A 15,212-nucleotide genomic window follows, 5' to 3' on the forward strand; every position below is an offset into this window, starting at 1 on the left:
GTTTATGTTTTTTAGATTAGGATTGGGTAAGACTACATAGAACTTTGTAGATGCGAATGAAATGGAAATTTTCCGGGAATAGGAATTTGCTGGAGTGATCTGATGCACAGGTCCTATGGCATGATAGGGTGCAAGATTGGAAAGTGGAGTTTAAATTTGAATCTACAGATGGAAAGCGGTTACTTGTATGTATTGAAGCAAGGAAGCAATGTTGGGCAGGTGGGAATGAATGAAATCTTCGAGGAGAAAGTGAGGTCTGCAGATGCTGGAGATCAAAGTTGAAACTTTATTGCTGGAACAGCACAGCAGGTCAGGCAGCATCCAGGGAACAGGAGATTCGACGTTTCGGGCACAGGCTCCTGAAGAAGGGCCTGTGCCCGAAACGTCGAATCTCCTGTTCCCTGGATGCTGCCTGACCTGCTGTGCTGTTCCAGCAATAAAGTTTCAACAAGGAATGAATGAAAACACTGTCAGTGAACTTGAAAATTGGGAACGTTTCAGGGAACCTCTCTAGGACACATGCACTAAACAACCCCAAGACCCCTGTGCCCGACCACTTTAATTCCCCCTCCCCCTCTCCTAAGGACATGTAAATCCTGGGCTACTGTCACCACCAAGTCTAAGCTACCTGCCAACTGGAGGAAGAATGCTCATCTTCTGCCTTGTGACCCTTCAACCGACACAGCATCAATACTGACTTCAGTAGTTTCCAAATCTACCCCCCACCCCCACTCCACCTCATCCCTGAGCCGACCTTCCAACTTGGCAATGCCCACTTCACCTGTCCTACCTGTCCATCTTCCTTCCCAACTATCCACTCCCCACTGACCTATCACAATTATCCCCACGTGCATCCACATATAACCTTCTTCCACCCCACCCCACCCCACCCCGCTATTTATCTCTCATCACCGGACTTGTACAGTTAATGGTAAGGTCCTAGGGAGTGTTGCTGAACAAAGAGACCTTGGAGTGCAGGTTCATAGCTCCTTGAAAGTGGAGTCGCAGGTAGATAGGATAGTGAAGAAGGCGTTTGGTGTGCTTTCCTTTCTTGGTCAGAGTATTGAGTACAGGAGTTGGGAGGTCATGTTGCGGCTGTACAGCACATTGATCAGGCCACTGTTGGAATATTGCGTGCGATTCTGATCTTCCTATTGGAAAGATGTTGTGAAACTTGAAAGGGATCAGAAAAGATTTGCAAGGGTGTTGCCAGGGTTGGACGATTTGAGCTATAGGGAGAGGCTGAACAGGCTGGGGCTGTTTTCCCTGGAGCGTCGTAGGCTGAGGGGTGACCTTATAGAGGTTTACAAAATTATGAGGGGCGCATATAAGGTAAATAGGCAAAGTGTTTTCCCTGGAATGGGGAGTCCAGAACTAAAGGGCATAGGTTTAGGGTGAGAGGGAAAAGATATAAAAGAGACCTAAGGGGCAACTTTTTCACACAGAGGGTGGTATGTGTATGGAATGAGATGCCAGAGGAAGTGGTGGAGGCTGGTACAATTGCAACATTTAAAAGGCACCTGATGAGTATATGAATAGGAAGGGTTTGGAGGGATATGGGCCGAGTGCTGGCAGGTGGGACGAGATTGGGTTGGGATATTGATCGGCATGGACGGGTCGGACCGAAGGGTCTGTTTCCATGCTATACATCTCTATGACTCTTTGAATGAGTAAGATCTTTACTATTCTGCATTGGGAAATAATCCTGCATTGGGAAATAATCAGTTAATGTAATTCAGTGCCGAGGACATGCTTGTTTTGAATATAGAATTTTTGCAGGCTTCACTAATGGAAAACAAATGATGTATTTGCATACCAGTGTTAAAAAGAAAATGCCCCCGAAATTTTAGTTATGTTTATAACATCACTTTGTGAACTATTAAATAACTGCTTACCAAAAAGTGGGGTTTGATTAACTCCATTGGCTGGACAGCTGGTTTGCAATGGAGAGTAATTCCAACAGTGTAGATTAGATCGCCATGAAAGTTTCTTCTACTCAGCCTTCTCCCATTGCATGTGGCCTGGTGCCATCAGAATAAACCACCACGAGTCATCTGTCTCTAATGAGAGAGCCCAGTGGTGCACTAAAATTCTGACAACTCTTGTAAGTAGTCTATTTCCAACGTGCAGCTTAAAAAGTGTAAAACTAATGTTAAAAAGGAACTAAATATCTTTCCTGGTTCAGAGTGCTTCTGACTCTGCATGGTGTCATCTTATTTGAACCTTTGTACCCCATTCTGCAACAAAGTAAAATGGCAGTAGTTTGGGCATCAGAGAGCTTCTGAAATAGCTTTAGACATATCTGTATGTTGGGATAAAGCTTAGCTTTATTTTAGCTTGTATATCTCAGTGTTAAAATTGGGTTGAAGTTCTGGATTGAATATTAGTTCAATTTTTAAGGCTTTGAGTTAATGTCTCTTTGACAAAATGTTATATTTTAAGGATTGAAAGAGAGTTACAGGGATGGTGTGAGTCTGGGTAGAATTCTCTTTGGAGCGTCAGTGCATACTTGTTGGGCTAAATGGCTTTTTCTACACTATAATAAATGCGAATTCACTTCCAAGCAGCTGTTGGTACCAACATAGATTCTCAGCACTGTTACTTACAAAGATGATGATGTTGAATGACCTTTTTCTAATGTATCAAGTGCATTAGTACATCTTGTCAGCTGAAATCCTGCATTGGGAAATAATCAGTTAATGTAATTCAGTGCCGAGAACATGCTTGTTTTGAATATAGAATTTTTGCAGGCTTCACTAATGGAAAACAAATGATGTATTTGCATACCAGTGTTAAAAAGAAAATGCCCCCGAAATTTTAGTTATGTTTATAACATCACTTTGTGAACTATTAAGAATGGATGGAATATTTTTATTGGATCATTATTCTGAATGAGCTATACTATTTGTTACCTGACACTTGTCAAAAACATCAGAACTGATTTTGATCAACTCTTTTGGGGAAGGGGAATGCACACCATTTTCTTAATTTCAATTGGAAACGTCTGTCCTATAAAATAAAACTGGAAATTTTGAATCAGTGCATTGAATTTGGAATTAAAAATGGAGACCATGAAATGGTTACAAACATCTTCCAGTTTAAAGTGAAAAACTGTTTCTATGGTCGTTCAAAGTGTGCAATGCAGCAAGAGTGTAAAGGTACTTTTCACTGCTTCCATAATTTGGATTCAAGAAGCCCTGAGTGGCTTATCACCTAATTTTGTTTTTTGGGATCTGCACTGTATTGTGCAGCTGTACAGATTAGCAAGTCTCCATTTCAACCTTTGAGTTTTGTGCAGAGTCAGCTGATTTTGCTCGGCAGCAGTATGGCTGTTATTATTGGTCTTTGCCAGTTATAAACAACTAGCCCAAAGCTGTAAAACACTTGTGGATTTCCATTCTAATGTGTTGCGCCTTTATGAAAAAGGGAAATTGTGTGGGGAGGAATGGGAGAGTAAACTTTAAAAAAAATAACAGTTTTTGATTTTTGGAATGGTTAATTTGATTCAGCTTTTATGTTTCATTTGTCTTGGGTTTAGAAAAAAGACATGGATTGCGAAGAAGTGTACCAGTTAAAGACATTGGTTAATAATCTGCAGGAGCTTGTTGATCTCCACAGAAAGTACAACTGCAGACTGGCGCTCTCAGAATTTGAAAAAGTAGGTGGTTCTTTACATGAAAAATAGACCAGGAAAATGGAATGTTAATTTTATACATCCAGAATTGGCACATTCAAACAATGTTGCAAGTTGAAAGTTCAGCATTGTTCTGACTTGTTATTTTTCTTTAAGTAAAATATTTGCTAAGACTTTTAACATAGGGCTTATTATGGTACAATACTTGTTACACATAAGCCTTAGTCAATTAATGTTTAGGTGTTAAATTTGTTGTTGAGCACTGGTTCAATCATCTGACACTAAATTTGGAACAAAATGATCTCGCTCACAATTCTGTTAAATATTAGATGCAAATTAATTATCCAATGAGTTGATGCCTACTCTTGTGAACAAAACTGTAAATAATTTTAAACATACTCTTTTGAAATTACAGTATTAGATTTTAGACTGTAATCAGTATAAAGCATGATGGTGTAACTGGAGGACTTATACTTGTACTACATATGTTATGCAGGTTGCCAAAAACTAATAACTTGATTTGCTTATTAGGAAACTACAGCGACAATTGTATTTCGCATGTTGGATAGGGTCCTGGCTCCAGAGCTGATTCCATCAACCCTTGAAATGGTTATACAGCCCTATATAGCCAAGCACAACTTACAAAAGGAAGAGCTGCTGTTGCATTACATAAAGGTAACGACTATTGTATAGTGATTTTGGTGAAAATATCCTAAGTTGCAAATGCAGTAGCTGACTGGTTGTCAACAGTTTACCTGGAGAAATGTGTTTTAAAAATTAATAGCTGTGCTAGTAAAAGTATTAGGAAACATACGAAGGTGGGCGTAGGAAGTTGAATTTTATTGTCTTTAAAAAGGTACTTCACACAGAGTTGTAATTGTATATAATCAATAGCTATACCCAGTACAAGGGAAAGGTAAAATATTCAAATGAGAAAAATGAAGGTGTGGTGATTGTAACGAGGTTAGCTAGGTGGACCTCATAGAATGAGGTCCCTGATTGGGTCAGATCAACAGTTTCAATCAGGGAGCCCTGGATGACAGATGTGAATAGGAGTATCAGATGTGCTGTTCGGTCTCTGAGCTGGCTCTGAAGGAGCTGAATCATTGTCAAGGACTCTCCACGTGTAAAGACAGAGTGACTTGGTGATGGAGTACTGGTCTCTGTGGAGTTATTTCAGAAGGAATATATTCATTTCGAATTTCAGAGTGAATCAATATATTTTTAGATGCTTTATTCCCAAAACAGTAATCTTGCTGTGTCTCTTCATAGGATAATTAAAGATAAGGAAAGTCATTTATCTGTCATGGCTAATGATTCAAAAAATAAGGCCTACATCATCTAGTTGTTATGTAATTGTGGGAGTTTTGCAGCCAGTACTACATTTTTAGGTTCATTCCACGTACTAGTCACTATAAAAATAGCTTACTAGTATCAGTTTTAATTTGACTTCATAATGCATTAGAGTATGTGATTCACTGCCTTTTCATTTCAATTAACATTGAAAAATTTTTCTCTATCTTTTATATATGTTCTTGTATACGTTTACACTTTGCCTCTTAGTCACCTGTTTTCCCATTTGGAAGATTTCTGACTATTTCCTAAACTCTGACCTAGAATGCCTTGGAGGATGTTTCCTGAACTATGTACTGCAATTGAATGCTTTCCTTTCATCTTTGATCAGAAGTGGACACTGCCGTCCAGCTACAGCAATGTGCAGTTTGATCCACTCTTTTTCTATTTCACCAAGCAGTAGACATTTTGATGTTTGAAGCATTTAATACATTTTGGGAAAGCTGCTCCTCTCTTTTCATAATCTGACTGTGGGCTAGACTTTTGTGGAAGAGGTGGAGAGCTCCAGTTGGGAAAATTCTCAACTCAGCAGGCACATTTCCACAAAAACAGCCCCAGGATGGAGTCAGACCTGATGACCCTGGAATTTGGAGGAGTCAGATGACTGAGGTGGGCTGATTAGAAGGCTCATCCTGGTTTCCTGGGACTTCAATTGGGAATGAGAAGGAGAAATCGCAGAAGCTGGTCACATAGGCTACTTTAAAGGCCTTTGGAGTTGGCCTGACTTTGTCAAAATCAAGCTTTTTGTGCATAAAGCTACATAATAAATGTGTTTTCATGGGGAAAGGCAGTGTTTGTGCTTTTGAACAGACAAAGAAACTGGCTTTTTAGAATTTTTTTTAATTCAAATTGCGTTTTTGAAACCTTTGGAAAAGAAGGTTTCTCATCCAGTAGCCTTTTTCTTTGGTATTTTACTGAGTAGTTACAAATCTTGGTAAGATAGCTCTTCTGGCTGAAGTTTTCAACAATAAATGTTTGCCACTTGAATTGTAGCTGAAAATCCTGTAATGTGCATTTTCATCCACAAATTAACTGGGTGTAAATCTTAAAACTCAAAGTGTAAGTCAAATTTTGAGGCTCAGAGGAGTAACAGTAGAATTGTTTTTTCAGGGTGTCTGACTTCACTTACTGCTGGTATCCTTTTGGCAAAGATTCTGGATTCAAGCTGCATTTAAGCAAGAAGCTTGAATATCAGCCTAGCATGAAATTCATTTAACATTTTGAGTCCTGTGACTCCTGTGACATTAACTGTTTTCTCTCCACAGATGCTATTAAGTTTCTCCAGCATTTACTATTTTTGTAAGTTTTAGATCTTGAACATCCACAGTTTCTTGTTTTATAGTGTTAAGAAATTGATTTGTCGACTTATGGTGTGAATGTAGCTCCAAGAGACAATTGTAATTCTGGTTTTCTCAGTGTAACTTGTATTTTACCAGGATGCTTAAGTAATATATCACTATCATGTTTTCAATAGGATTTGCTAGAACGATGCAGTTCACGTTCAGCCTCACTCTTTGAAACTGCATGGGAGGCCAAAGCCATGGCTGTACTAGGCTGTATGACTGAAATTGATGTAGGTATCCTATGCACAATGTTATGGTACATAAGTAGCTTTCTTTTATTGTTATTAATGGAGAGAGGAAAATGAAGTGATGTAATAATGTGAAGTATATATCCTGACAGGCAGGATAATTCTGCTAGCTCATAAAGCTTGGGAGCACTTTGACCCTCTGTTCTGTGGGTGATATTTGTGGGATTGGAATACCACTCAAATATTTTAGTAGTTAAAGAGATTGTTTTCCTGACACTTTGTGGTAATAGTTGGCAATGGTGATTTTCCTTCACAGCTAATCTTTGATGCAGTGCTACAGATAATGTACGGAGCAGTAGTGCCTTGGAGCAATGCAGTAGAACAACTTGTCAAACAGCATTTGGAAATGAATCATCCCAAGTATGTTTCTTTTTGAATTAAGGTGAATTCAATATGGTTACATTATTTGAGACTGTGACTTTGAGGTGATACTCGTATGAGATTGTAGTGACCCAGCGCTATCCTAGCTGAGATGAGCTAATTCACCATCACATCAAATATTCTTGGTATGAGTTTTAAGTAACCTTACCTGAATTGAAAGTTTCCAATACTATGTTTAACATTATGGTGAGTTAGTTATGGGACTGAAGCAAGCATGTAGCAACAGATGCGAAATGTTTGGGCTTTGAAGATGAAGTGAAAATGGAGATTTGCATTTGACATTCCTGGGATCAGCTGCAAGGTTCCTTTAAATGTGTGGGGGTGGGGGGGGGGAGAGAGAGGGGGAGAGGGGAAGTGGATTTACCTCTTGGCATGGCCTACTCTATGAGCTAAGAGGTGTGATCATCAACCCTATCAGTGCTTCCGAAATGCTAGGTGTCTTAGTTGCTCTTTGTGCATATAGAACAATACAGCACAGAACAGGCCCTTCAGCCCACGATGTTGTGCCGAACATTTGTCCTAGCTTAAGCACCCATCCATGTACCTATCCAATTGCCGCTTAAAGGTCACCAATGATTCTGACTCTGCCACTTCCACAGGCAGCGCATTCCATGCCCCCACCACTCTCTGGGTAAAGAACCCACCCCTGACATCTCCCCTATACCTTCCACCCTTCACCTTAAATTTATGTCCCCTTGTAACACTCTGTTGTACCCTGGGAAAAAGTTTCTGACTGACTACTCTATCTATTCCTCTGATCATCTTATAAACCTCTGTCAAGTCACCCCTCATCCTTCGCCGTCTCCCTACTATTTGATCTACCATCCTGATCAACAATTCTGCCTGCCTCCACCCTGAATATCTGCTCCAGAGTTGTATCAAGTATAAAGTCTTAAAATGGGTTCACAGCAAAACACTCTTTGGAAAGCATGGCTTTTAACATCTAATCAATCAGATCTTTAAAGTTGGTTATATTTCCTGTCACTACTTTCCACATGAACAGAAGGTGCAATCTGTTGAAGCATTGATTGTGACTAAATACTTCTCATTAACCATATGAGTTATTTTCAGATCTTATCTAAAATATTTGATTTTTATCAATGATGTTGTTAGGGTGAAATTATTGCAAGAAAGCTACAGGCTCATGGAGATGAAGAAATTGTTAAGAGGGTATGGAATACGGAACATTGACATGTTCAATGATCATGAGATAATGGTAAGATTGTAAATTTAATACATTATTATAAACAAGTTGTATGTGAACATATTGATAGGTTTAGATTCTGAATAAATTACTGTTGCTTAAATGGAACTTTGGAGTCAAAAATAAAGCTTTAGTCATTGACTTGTGTTATGTTGACTTTCTTGCCATTCTACAGTCAACGAGTATCAAGCCATGTCTAAACTTTTTATGATAATGTTTTCTACAGATTTATTTTTAATTTTAAATGAAAAATTTAATGGTTGTACTTTTAGAATATTGTATTCCATTAATGAAGAATCAAATATCTCCTGCCTTGCGTCAATCCCTAATGTGTTCTTTTCGTGTCTTTTAAGTAGGAAGGATGTCACTTTTGGCTTGCCTTGTTTTTCAGTAATTATTGTAATCTGTTCTTTTGATCAGTGGTTGGTAAAGTTCATCCTAAAACAGGACCAGTCATCATCATTGCATGATGCTTTGAAAGTGGTTCATGCCTACCTATTGTCTCCAGTTGAAGTTTATTTCCTCCACTTAAAACACTTAGCGTCCAATGATGATGTAAGTATTCCTTCATGTGTTCACATTTGTGACATATGGTGTGCATTTCTGATGGTCGTAACTTTTTGGTAAATTCTAAATATGCAGATATAAACACAAATTGGAAGACAAACAATTTCATAAAGTGCCAACAGTGCCAGGAGTTTTTCAGTCATAGAAGATTTAATTTGCTCATCACCTTCCCTCATAATTTATGATTAATTGACTCATTAAGGAAGCATATGTTAAATGTTCAGTTTGGTGGTTCAGATATTTAGATTTTTGATCTGCAGTGGAACATGCGCTCTTTTAGGGGGCAAGATACCATGTTCTCTAATGGGGAAGACGTCCAGTTTTCTTGGAGTCTAGGTGATTACTAATCTAACCAGATGATAGCAATGCATCTCTTTTAAAATCAAGCGAGCTAAACGATTTTTTTATTTGCTCACCTGAACCATGTCACTGTTTTGTGTATAAGCATGAACATATGAGATTAGATGACATTACAGTGTGGAAACAGGCCCTTCGGCCCAACAAGTCCACACCGACCCGCCGAAGCGTAACCCACCCATACCCCTACATTTACCCCTTACCTAACACTACGGGCAATTTAGCATGGCCAATTCACCTGACCTGCACATCTTTGGACTGTGGGAGGAAACCGGAGCACCCGGAGGAAACCCACGCAGACACAGGGAGAATGTGCAAACTCCACACAGTCAGTTGCCTGAGGCGGGAATTGAACCCGGGTCTCTGGCGCTGTGAGGCAGCAGTGCCAACCACTGTGCCACCGTGCCGTGCTTAGATGAAAAATAAATTAACTATTTTTAGGGCATTTAAGCAATATTAGATATAATTTCCTGTGAATAGATGTTAATTGGCAGAAGTTTTAAATGTTCCTGAACATCTTAAAAGTTTGATTTTTAATAAATTTTGAATGGAGACAAATTCAGATGTACACTTTGAGAGGAAGAAGCATTATAGTTTTAACTGTTTGTCCCATGTCAATAAAGTTATTCTATTAATCTTAATCCGTAATCCCCTTATAGTGGCAGACTGTTTTATAACATGGCTAGATTCTAATATGTGTGGTAAAAGCCACTTAATTTCTATGCCTAAATATCATAAAGTCATACAGCACAGAAACAGGCCATTCAGTCCAACTCGTCCAAACTAAACTAGTCCCACTTCCTGCATTTGGCCCATAATCCTTCTAAATCTTTCCTATTCATGTATGTATCTAAATGTCTTTTAAATGTTGTAAACGTATCTGCATCTACCACTTCCTCTGGCAGTTCATTCCACGTACGAACCACCCTGTGTGAAAAAAAAATTGCTCCTCTCACCTTAAAAATATACCCCTAGTTTAGAACACCCCACTCTAGGGAAAATACCTTTTGCTGTTTACCATATCTGTGTATCTCATGATTTTATACACCTCTATAAGGTCACCGCACAACCTTCGAAGTTCCAGTGAAAGAAGTCCCAGCCTATCGAGTCTCTCCTTATATCTCAAACCCTCCAATCCCAGCAATAGCCTGGTAAATCTTTTCTGAAACCTCTTAAATTTAATAATGTCCTTTAAAATTTTGGAGAATGTTTATAGCTCACGTTGTGGATAGTTTTTAAGCTTGTTCGCTGAGCTGATGGGTTTGTTTTCAGACGTTTCGTCACAATTCTCGGTAACATCATCAGTGAACCTCTGTTCAAGCGCTGATGTTCTGCCCCGCTTGCTATTTATGTGTTTTGGTTTGTTGTGTAGGTGATATCATTTTCGGTTCTGTTTCTGAGAGGTTGGTAAATGGGGTCCAAATCTGTATGTTTGTTAATGGAGTTCCTGTTTGAATGCCAGGCCTCTAGAAATCGCCGTGCGTGTCTTTGTTTAGCCTGTGCCAAGGTGGACTGGGACAATACATCCGTCCTGGGACAGGCTAAACAAAGACACGCGTGGTGATATTACCTACCACAACAAACCAAGACACATAAATAGCAAATGGGACAGAACAGCGACGCTCCACCAGAGGCTCACTGATGATATACAGCATGGTGACGAAATGTCTGAGAACAAACCCACCAGCTCAGTGATCAAACTTACAACTTAGTAATATCCTTATTATAACAGGGCACCAGAACTGTACACAGCGCTTCAAAAGTGGCTTCACCAGCATCGTGTATAACCTCAACATGACGTCCTAACTCCTATACTCCATGGTCTGAGCAATGAAAGCAAGTGTGCTAAACATCTTTCTTAGCTACCCTGTTTACCTATGATGCAACTTTCAAAGAATTCTGCCCCTGAACTCCTAGGTCTGTCTGTTTAACAACATTATCCATGGCCCTACCATTAATTGTATAAGCCCTGCACTTGATTGTTTTACTAAAATGCAATGCCTCGTATTTATCCATCTGCCACTCCTCAGTCCATTGGCCTAATTGATCAAGATGTCTTTGTAAACTTAGATAACCTTCTCACTGTCCACAACACCACCAATTTTGGCATCATCTGCAAATTTACTAACTATGTCTCCTAAGTTCTCATCCAAATCGTTTATATAAATGACAAACAAAAGTGAACCCCCTACTAACCCTGCGGAACATGGCTGGGCACAGTTCTCCAATTTGAAAAACAACTCTCCACCGCCACCCTCTTTCTCTTACCATCAAGCCAATTTTATATCCAGTTGGCAAACTCTCCCTGAATCCCATGTGATCTAACATTACTAATTAGTCTACTATGCAGAACATTGTCAAAGGCTTTCCAAAACTCCATGTACTACATCTTGTGGCCTTTCTTAGATTAAGGCAAAACATTAGCCACCCTCCTATCCTCCAGCACCCACCAGTGGTTACGTATGATACAAATATCTCTGCTAGGGGCCCTGCAAATTCTTCCCTAACTTCCCACAATGTCCTGAGATTCATTCATCTTCATGTTTTTTTTAAAGACCTCCAGCACCGCTTCTCCTGTAATGTGGACTGTTTTCAAGACATCTGTATTTATTTCCCCGAGTTCCCTAGCTTCCATTTCTTTCTCCACAGTAAAACTGAGCAAAATATTCATTCAGTATCTCTCCCATCTTCTGTGATTCCACACATTGATGTTTTAGGGGCTGTATTCACTCCTTTGTTGGTCCTTTTCTCTTAACGTACTTGTAGAATCTCTTTGGATTATCCTTCACCCTACCTGCCAAGGCTGTCTCTTTCCTCTTTTTTGCCCTCCTGGTTTCCCTCGAGAATGCCCCATTATATACTGTTCAAGAGATTCAACTAATCCCAGTTGTCTATAGCTGATATATGACTACATATTCTCTGCAAATGAAGCATGGTAATTTCATAGTTATGCTTCTCAATAAAGAATGGGGGGTGGATAAGTTGGAGCACTATACTATTTTGTGAAGTGAGATTCAAAACCATTACAAAAAAGAATTTGGAATATGCTCTGCTAAATTTCAAAATAATGTTGGTTTGAATCAAAAAATTGAGTGTGGAAACAGGCCATTTGGCCGAACAAGTCCTATGAAGAGTAACCCACCTCAGTAAAGGAAAACAGCTGCTTTTTTTGCTGAAGTATCTGTTTGATCCAGGTTTACAGTAAGCATATACAGTAGAAGGAGCTGAAAAGGAACTTGGTTAACTATAAGATTGTGTGTATTTTGATTGCTAAATTACAATAACAATGAACAGATTTGTATCAAAATAAATTAATAGCTGCATGACAGATATGCAGGACAGACTGAAAAAGACCTTCAACAATGGAAAGTTCACGTTGAACTAAACCGATTTATTCTGGTATATGCATGTGTATAAATGGCCACAAAATGGTGCTATGACATTTCTATTTTTTTAATAAATAGGTTACACAATATTCAAAATTATATACAACTTGTATACTTATGTTTCCCATTTATTGATGAATCTAACGTAACCACTGTTTTCCTGTTCCTAAGAGGATATCTCCTTTCTTGAATCAAACATCCAAAACTTGGGGAAGGACAATGACCTACCTTGGACTGAGAAGGACTGATTTTTCCCTTGATCTTCAATTGAATTTTACCCTTCTTGAGACATGTCAATCTGACTCTGAATCTGCTTTGGACTGGTTTGAAGCAGTTTAGCTGCTAAAATACTCAAAACTGTACTCAACATATTATACTATGCATCCTCACACTCTGCTTTCTGTAAGGACACCATTTCATTCTGATGTTAACACCTTCCACAGGGGTTCCTCAAGAATCATGCACTTTTTTCCTCGACCGAAGATGTCTCATTACTTTGATCGACAGGACCTTTAACCGTTGACCCATTTTCTGCAATTCTGCCCTCACCCCTTCTCCTCCCTTCATAATAACAATAAGGTCCTCCTGCTCCTCACCTTTCCATTCTACTGGCCTCCGCATCCAAAGGATCATGACCTGCCATCACGACCTCCAGTGAGATGCCATAAGCAGATGCATATTCACTTCATCTCCCCTGACTGCATTCCTCAGTGATAGTTCTCTCTGCCTCAGCCTGGTTCACTCCTCCTTCACTCCCAAGACTTCTCATCAACCCCATGGCACCTTGCCATGCAACTCTTGCTCATTTACACATCTTCCAGATTAAGCAATGGTTTACCTGAACTTCACTCAATCTAGGCTACAGTATTTACTTCTCTTAATATAGTCTCCTCTCTACTGGGAGATGAAATGTGGACTGGATGACTGCTTTGCAGAACACCTACACTCCGTCAGTAAAAATGACTTCGACCTTCCAGTTGTCTGACACTTCAACACACAACTGTGCTCACTGCCTGACATTTCTCTCTGGGGCTCAATGCAGTGCTCCAGTGAGACTCCACACAAGCTGGAAGAGCAATATCTCTTCTTTCATTTAGTACTTTATAGCCTTCAGGACTCAATATTGAATTTAATAATCTTAGAGCATGGCTACTTCCTTCCATGTCTATTGCCCACCTCCAAACCTCGGGTCCTGTCGTTTTTCAGCACAGCCAACCCATTTTCACTCACAGGTCAACCCCTTGATAACTTATCTCACTTTTCTTTCCTGGCTTACTGTACCAATTCCTTTGTCTGCCTAATTTTTTCTCTCTGTCACTGTACTCCCTCTCCACCTACCTGCTCCCTCCCTGCCATTAGCATAAGTACCATTTGTTTCCTCTCATCAGTTCTGAAGACAGGTCACTACTCAAAACGTTAATTCTATTTTCTGTCTCTACAGATGCTGCAAAACCTGCTGAGTTTCTCCAGCAATTTCAGTTTTTGTGTGTTTCGGATTTCTAGCAACTGCAGTTTCTTGTTTCATTTAATTAGCTGCTGTCTTGCATGTTCCAAGTTGTTTTTCATATGCTTTTTTTAAACTTGAGAGGAATTGTGATAGAGAGACAGAGAAGAGAAGAAGAGCTTTCAGTATCTGCGCTGTTGTCCATCCATGTTGCTTTTCGTGTCCTTTGCTCAAAGGCTGCTCTTGAGACACTGTTCATTTTCGTAGATTCTGTTTTAGTGTGTCATTTTTTCATCCTAAGCTGAGCAAATGTGGGTTTGCTAGAAGCTTATCTAGCCTAATTTCTTTGAAGAAGGATATTTTCAATTATACCTTTTTGCAATATTTCTCCAGACAGGTATCTTGAGGCTTTTAATGTTTAAACTTTATCTTGGCTAGTCTATTGCTTGAGTTCCCTAATCTTCTCTCCTGTTTCATCCTATCTTGATGTCCAAAGTAATTATCCCTAAGTCTTCATCTGGTACTTTATAAATTGAAAAAGCAATGACTAAATATGCATGCCTTTTATCCTTTTTAACAGCAAGATAGCTGCCTGAATTTGCTTAAGTGTCTTACATTGGAGGAAGCTGAGAGCACCATTATGCGTTTAATTACCTGGGCACAGGTGAAAATCCAAACTCAGCCTGAACATCCTGAGGTAAGATCATGATGATCATTCTTTAGGAAATATCATCTTCTGTTTTTAGTTGATGGAATAAAATTAGCACGCTGATTATAAGAAAAGTGCTTTACCACTCTTTCAATTCTGCCTTGAAGCCAGGCCACCAAACATTGCTTCACACTAACATCTTCATTTAGACATGCCTAGATGGACACTGTAAATCTTCAAGTAATAATTCTCTTCCTGGCCCAGGAAAGACCACTCTCAGTCCCAAAGGAAAATACAAAGCAAATTGAATAGAATTTCATGCCTTTGATTCTATGTACTTCAGAAACAGTCATCCTTCCCTTCCACCCAGAAGGCATTGGTTGCTGGCTGGGATATGGTGCCATGATTGATAACAGTTCTCTGCTACCTTGCTCTACCTTTTATCCAATTTGAGCTTTGCTGAGCATTGGAAAGATATTGGAAGATGGTATGTGCAGTAACTCAGATTTGTATCTTCACACAGTCTTTGCAACATGAATGCACATATACTTTCTGAGAAACTCTACGTAACAATCCAGAGATATAAGTACAGATGATTTCACAAATCTAGCTGAAGCTATTGGTAGCATCCCCTACTGCTGTTCTG

General features: G+C 39.4%; 1 protein-coding gene across 2 annotated transcripts in view; it reads left to right on the top strand.

Moving 5' to 3' along the window:
* Positions 1–15,212, top strand: part of kntc1 (kinetochore associated 1) — a 152,042-nt gene that overhangs the window by 50,010 nt on the left and 86,820 nt on the right. For both annotated transcript variants that reach the window (XR_015761265.1, XM_043715770.2), the window contains exons 25-31: positions 3,539–3,658; positions 4,166–4,309; positions 6,462–6,560; positions 6,835–6,938; positions 8,073–8,175; positions 8,584–8,718; positions 14,498–14,614. Coding sequence is in view for 1 of the 2 variants with exons in the window: in XM_043715770.2 (XP_043571705.2) it covers positions 3,539–3,658; positions 4,166–4,309; positions 6,462–6,560; positions 6,835–6,938; positions 8,073–8,175; positions 8,584–8,718; positions 14,498–14,614 (822 nt within the window). In the remaining variant the exon portion in view is untranslated. The remainder of the gene's footprint in view (positions 1–3,538; positions 3,659–4,165; positions 4,310–6,461; positions 6,561–6,834; positions 6,939–8,072; positions 8,176–8,583; positions 8,719–14,497; positions 14,615–15,212) is intronic.

The sequence above is a fragment of the Chiloscyllium plagiosum genome, unplaced genomic scaffold, assembly GCF_037043375.1.
Source record: "Chiloscyllium plagiosum isolate Xiang-an unplaced genomic scaffold, Cpla_swu_hap1 HiC_scaffold_24, whole genome shotgun sequence".
Classification (NCBI taxonomy): Eukaryota; Metazoa; Chordata; class Chondrichthyes; order Orectolobiformes; family Hemiscylliidae; genus Chiloscyllium; species Chiloscyllium plagiosum.